This window comes from Monoraphidium neglectum (genome assembly GCF_000611645.1).
Source record: "Monoraphidium neglectum strain SAG 48.87 unplaced genomic scaffold scaffold03726, whole genome shotgun sequence".
NCBI classification, from domain to species: Eukaryota; Viridiplantae; Chlorophyta; class Chlorophyceae; order Sphaeropleales; family Selenastraceae; genus Monoraphidium; species Monoraphidium neglectum.
In genome coordinates this window covers 1-5776 of record NW_014009903.1, presented here as the reverse complement: position 1 = coordinate 5776, position 5776 = coordinate 1, and the positions used below count along the sequence as shown (strand labels likewise).

General features: G+C 69.8%; 2 protein-coding genes across 2 annotated transcripts; both read right to left on the bottom strand.

Annotated features, from left to right (window-relative positions):
• Positions 1-3392: 3392 nt before the first annotated feature.
• On the bottom strand, positions 3393-4689 carry MNEG_13271 (hypothetical protein; the record flags this gene model as incomplete). Its single annotated transcript, XM_014038258.1, has 2 exons — positions 3393-4058; positions 4270-4689. 2 exons carry the CDS (start codon positions 4687-4689, stop codon positions 3393-3395), a joined length of 1086 nt encoding a protein of 361 aa, XP_013893712.1.
• A 447-nt stretch (positions 4690-5136) lies between these two features.
• Positions 5137-5583, bottom strand: MNEG_13270 (hypothetical protein; the record flags this gene model as incomplete). Its single annotated transcript, XM_014038257.1, has 1 exon — positions 5137-5583. The coding sequence occupies one exon, from the start codon at positions 5581-5583 to the stop codon at positions 5137-5139; it is 447 nt and encodes a 148-aa protein (XP_013893711.1).
• Between the last annotated feature and the right edge of the window lie 193 nt (positions 5584-5776).

The following is a 5776-nucleotide window of genomic DNA, read 5'->3' as shown; positions in this document are numbered from 1 at the left end:
GCCGCCGCCGCTGCCGCCAGCCGCCTGCTGCCTCTGGTGCGGGCGGACGGGCGCGACACCCCGGGGAGCCAGCGCGGGCGCGGCGCTCTGCTGCGTGAAGGGGGCGGCCGGCGACAGGCGTTGGGCCCCCGAGACCGCGTGCGCCCCGCCGCCGCTCTCTGGGGCGCTGCCCCCAGAACTGAGCGCTTTCAGGCCCCCCCCTGCCCTGGCAGCAGCCGCGGACGCCCGCTGTTTCCGGTCCCGCCTGCTGCCCGCCGACTTCCTTGCCCCGCCGGCGCGGGCCGGCGGCGACGCCGGCGCTGGCGACGCACCCACGCCTGCGCCCGCGCCCGCCGCCGCCGCGCGGCGCGCGAGCTCCCGCCGCCAGGCCTCCACAGCGGGATGCCCCTTGGCTGGCAGCCCGGGAAAACACAAGTCCTCCAGCCCGACTGACGCCTCCTGCAGGCACCATTAGGCGGCGTTCCGGCGGCACATCGGTTTTGAGGGGGCAAGGTCCAAAGGGGGGGAGGTGTGGTTCGCAGCCAAGGGTTAAGGTGGGGGGAGTGGGGACTCATGGGGCAGCGGCAGGGGGCCGCGCCCGCCGGCGGGGCGGAGGGGCGGCGGGGCGACGCGGTGGCGCGCGGCGCCGGCTGTTCGCTCACCTTTGGCGGCGGCTCGGCGTGCGCCCACTGGGGCGGGGTGTCGAGGTGGTAAGTGACGTCGAAGCTGCAGATGCAGCAGTCCTCGGCTGCGGGGACCGGCAAGGGGACAGCAAGGGTCACGCTGCCGTCACGGTCGCCGGCGTGGTGGGCGGGCGTCGCTGCGGCTGGACAGGCAACCACGCCACTCGTCGAAGCTTTGCTACCGACGGCCTGAGATGGACCGGTGCCCCCCACCTCCATTCCTGGTGTGCGCTGACCGCCAAGCACAGCAATTGCTCTCTCGCTCGGACCCCCTGGGCGGCGCCAGGGTGCGTGGCCCCATGCGCGTGCATCCCTCGTCCATGCGCAGCATGACGGCCCCGCGGCCGCGGCGTCTCACCGGGTGGGTGCTCCCTGTGGCGCGCCGCCTTGATGAAAGCGGTGTAGTACTTGCGCTGGCCGTTATTGTGCTTGCACAGCGCCGTCATGCGCATGCCGGGCCGCAGCTCGCGGCACCCCTCATCCTGCACGGGTCTGCAGGGGCGCGAGGGGCGGAGGGAAGCGACCGGTTACGCCGTTGGGCGCTGCCGCAGGGGCAGGGGGCCCCATGCACGCGCATGCGCGCGGCCGCATGCGCGTGGCGCTGCTTTGCATGCTGCATGCGCGTGCGCATGCGCAGCGCATGCGGCCGCATGCACCGCGCATGCGGCCGCCCGACTGCCCGCTGCATGCGGCAAGGGCGTGAGGGGCTGCATGCGGCAAGGGGCGGGCGTGCGCGCGCACATCCAAGCACCGCCTGCTGGGGTGGCTCACTGGGATGTGAGGCGCAGGCGGTGGTCCAACTCATCGAGCCTGCAGAACTCCTCGTGCGTGTCCTCCTTCTCGGCACCCCTTAGAAGGGAGGGGGCCACGAGCGGGCCGGGGCGCGCATGGGCTTAGGGGCGGGCAGGCGGCGTCGACGCGGCGAGCGCGCACACCGTGAGGTGTCGATGCCTCAGCCCCCCAGGAGCTGGGCAGATAGCCCCCCGATGGGGACGGGGTGGCAGATTGCGGCCGCCTGCACTGGCAGGTTGGAGCTGCGTGGGCAGCGCCACAAGGGCGCAGCCTGGGCGGCTCATCGACGCCCCACGCGCGCGCCACGCACGCACACGCGCGCACGCGCGCGCATCCACGCGGCCACGGCTGGTGGCGCTGCACGTGTGATGTCCTCGGCAAACCGCAGGACATGTGTCCCACTCACTTCCACGAGAGCTTGAGAGCATAGGACGCGGGCTTGGCGTCCCCGGGCACGCGGACCACCCTGGACGTGGCTACGTCCACATCGTACCACGCGCTGTCCCCCAGGCTCAAGTACTCGAGCCCCTGCTCCTCCATCGCTGCTGCCCGGTGCTAGTTCCCCAGACCTGCTGCCGGCATCGAGGCTGCACACACACTGCCGCACACACACGTAGAGCCACAGTGATGAATACGTTCAGAAAAAGATGGTTATTTATTTTGAGGGGAACCGCGACCCTCACAACGAAGTTTGGCGCTGGCGGCGCGTCCGGGCGCACGTGGCGTGTGTGCGAACGGGCGGCTGGCAGCATGCGCGCAAGGAGCAGGATTCCTGAGAGGCCAGGGTGGTGGTCAGCAACACAGGAAAAATATGTGCAGCGAGCATGTGGCGGGCACCTTCCGGCACACTTGATCCCTCACCCTTGCTGCTCATGCTCACCTGGGTTTGGCTGTGTTCTGCACCTTGAACCGCAGCCCAACCCTCCTCACGGCAGCCAGCACGTTACCATGATGCAAGAACGGCACTGGAATGAGGGATTCAAGCAAGCCAGGTGCTTGGATGACACCTCCCAACCAATGTAAGACCCGACACATCCATAGAAAGTGCCTCCCCTTCCAGCGTTAGCCCTTCCAGCTGGGCAGGGCGATTGTCCGCCCGCAAAACGTCGATTCAAAACCAAGCATCCTGGCGACCGCAGCCGGGCGCGTGCGGCAGGGCAGGGGTGCGCCCATGCCTTGCTACCAGGAACCCTTGCCGCTCGCAGCCCTCACACCCCCGGCCAGATGCGACATGTCACGAGGTGATTGCTATGTTGCTTGCACTGGCTGCCACAAATCAACAATAAGTCTTGCGAGCTCACACGCGTGGCAGTGAAAACCGCCACGCGTGAGGGCGGGTCCCTAAGTAGTAGGCAATGGTGGCCTGGCGGCGCAAGGGTTGATTCGAGGGGCGCAGGGCCCAAAACGTATAAAGGGTGCAACGCATGGCGAGCGCGACGCGCAGCCCACCAAGTGCTGTTTGCAACTGGTATTTGCCGTGTTGAGTGTCATAGGGATGCTGCAGCGGCACGGGGCGTGCGTGGAAACGGGGCCGTGCGCACGCGGCACGCCGTGCAACGTGGGCATGCGTCTACGATGCAGGTAACTGCGGACGCCAACGCCAGCAGATGGATGGCGACCGCGCAACAAAATGCAACAAAGCAAAGCAATTTCCTGAGCCTGTTGCACGCCCTTGTGGGATGGGAGCCCCGAAACTGTATTTGCAATACAAATGGCACAGCACAAACCAACACGTTGTCTGTTCAAGCAATGGGAGCATGTGCCATGGGGCGCATCAGCTCGGCCCCCTGCCTGTGCATTTCTTGTGTGAGACTCACAATGGAGATGTGATCTTGGGCCTGCAGCTGCTTATTGCAGAGCTGGGTGACTGCCTGCCTGCCAGCACGACGGCCGGCCTTGCAGATGGGACGCATGGAACGGCCCTGGCCTGCGAAGGAATCACTCGTCGCCGCCGATGGACGCCTGCTGGCGCACCACCGGCGGCGCCGCGGCCGGCGGCGCCGCGGCCGGCGGCGCGTAGGCAGCGGCGCCGCGCGTGTCCCTGCCGTCTGCAGGCGGCGGCGGCGCCGCGCGCGCGGCGGCGCCCGTGCCGGTGATAACGGCAGAGGCGGCGCGCTTCTTGCGGGCCACAATCACCGCCGCGAGCGCTACCGCCAGGACAGCCGCGGCGGCGACACTGGCGACGACGATCCCGGCAATCGGGCCCGGCCCAAGGGCGGCCTTGGAAGCTGCACGCCGCGCCGTCACGGCGTCGAGGCTGCCTGCGGCGGCACCGGTGACCTTGGTCGCGAGGTCTGAGCCGGCCAGCAGCGCGGCAGGGTCCGAGGTTACCAATGCCCGCAGCCGCGCCGCCTGCGCCGCTGTCGTGCCGTCGGGCAGCAGAAGCTGCACCTCCGCGCGCACCGACCCGGCCGCGACCCTGGTGACGGACACGCGGCGCAGCGGCAGCGCGCCCAACGGGGCCGCGAGGGGCGGGGCGGCGGCGGGCCAGGCCGACGCGACGCCGGATAGGAAGGCGCGGCGCAGGTCCTCCTTGAACGCGGAGAGCTTCGCTGAGTCAGCAGTGATCTGGGCGTAATCCATGTTGAATGTGAAGGTGAAGACCTGGGCAGGTGGATCGGGGGGTTCGTGCCGTGGGGGCAGAGGCGTGGACGATGTGGATCTGGAGAGGGGTGCGCGCGTGTGCAGCTGTGGGGCCCAGCGCGCAGCGAACGGCGCCGCGCATCTGCTGCCAACCCGGCGTGCGACGCAGCTGCGCCGCGCCGGCTCGTTAAAGGCAGAGCCACGACTCTCCACCATCGTCTGCGGGGCTCACCTGGTATTGGCTGCCATTGACAGGCGCGTCGCTGAACACGGGGCCTGCCGACGCCGCCTCGGCTGCGCCCTCTGCTGCGGACCCCATGCCCTGGGCAGCCCGCTCGGCCCCTGCTGCCGCCGCGGTGGCCGCAGACGGCGGCACCTCGTAGCGCACGACCGCATAGGTCCCGGCCAGCGGGGTTGTGCAAACCGCCACCCGGCCGCCGGCGCGGTCCTCAACGCGTGCGAGCGCCACCTCAGCCGGCGCCGAGCTCGCCGCCAGCGAGGCGCCGCTGGTGTCGCCCTTGGGCGCGGCGAGCCGCACACATGCCAGGTGCGCGGCGTCCGCCGCACCCTCCTCCACCAGGCGGCGGCGCGTGGCGGCGCCCGCACCGCCGCGGCGCGCAGGCGCGTCTGGCGCCGCGCCGGGGCCGTCCATTTCGAACGGGAGAGTAATCGTCGCCCCCGGCGTGCAAGGCGCGGCGGGTGGGCACAGGGCGCCGCCGCCGGCGGTGAAATTCACGGCCAGGCTGACCACGCCGCTGACGAGGCGCGCGCGGACGGGCGCAGCGCCCTGGAAAAGCGCGACGGCGTCGGGGTAACCTTGAACGACGCCGGCAATTATGTATGGGCCGGCGGAGCTCGGGGCGTAGTAGGTGGCAGTGAGGCGGAGGGGCGCCGAGGAGCAGGCGGGGTCTGTTGCACAGGAGGTGCTGTAACTGGTGGGCAGGGAGACCTGATTTGAGAGCAATCGAGAGAGCAGCACATTCTTTGAGTGAAAAGGCATTAGAGATGGTGTTAAGATTCAAAAGGAAATACTTTCAAAGCCAGCTGTCAGGCCTAGTGTGTGGGCTGTCAGACAAGATGCAATGCGGTTGCAGAGGTGTCAGGTGCCAACCTCAAACGCCCCCCGCACCTCGGCGGGTCGCGGCACGCCTGAGCAGCCGAGCGGCACCCTCAGGCCGCCCATCATCCCGGCCCTCCTCAGCGCGGCCGCCACGCAGACGCCCGCGTCGCCCGCCGGCACGGGCGGCGCGTTGAGCGGCGCGGCCGCCACGCTCGCGGACGCAAGCGCGGCGGCGCCGCTGACGAGCTGCGCGTACGCCTGGCCCGGCGTCAGCGCCTTGACGCCTGCGGCGCCCGCGGCCCCGCCCTGCAGCAGCAGCCTCCTTGACGGCGCCGGCTTGGCCTGCGGCGCCCCCGCGGCCGCAGCCGGCGGAGGCGGGCGCGCGGGTCGGCCACTGGCGGCGGCGAGGCCGGCAGTGAAGGCCTGGGCGCTCGCTTTGGCTTGGACGGGTGACAGCTGGATCTTGCTGTCTGAGCTGGCCTTCATGGTGTCCCTGCGGCGCAAGGTGTGACGTTTAAAAAGCGTGTGCCTGCAGGCGCAGTAGCGCAATTTCTGCGGGCGCTGATTCGGCCTGTCAACTGACTCGGGGTAAGAGTCGCTGGCCGCGGTACATCTGGTATTGTCAGGCAGGCTGCTTTGAAGGTGGCAGCGAAGAGCTGACCCGGAGCCCGCCCAGCCC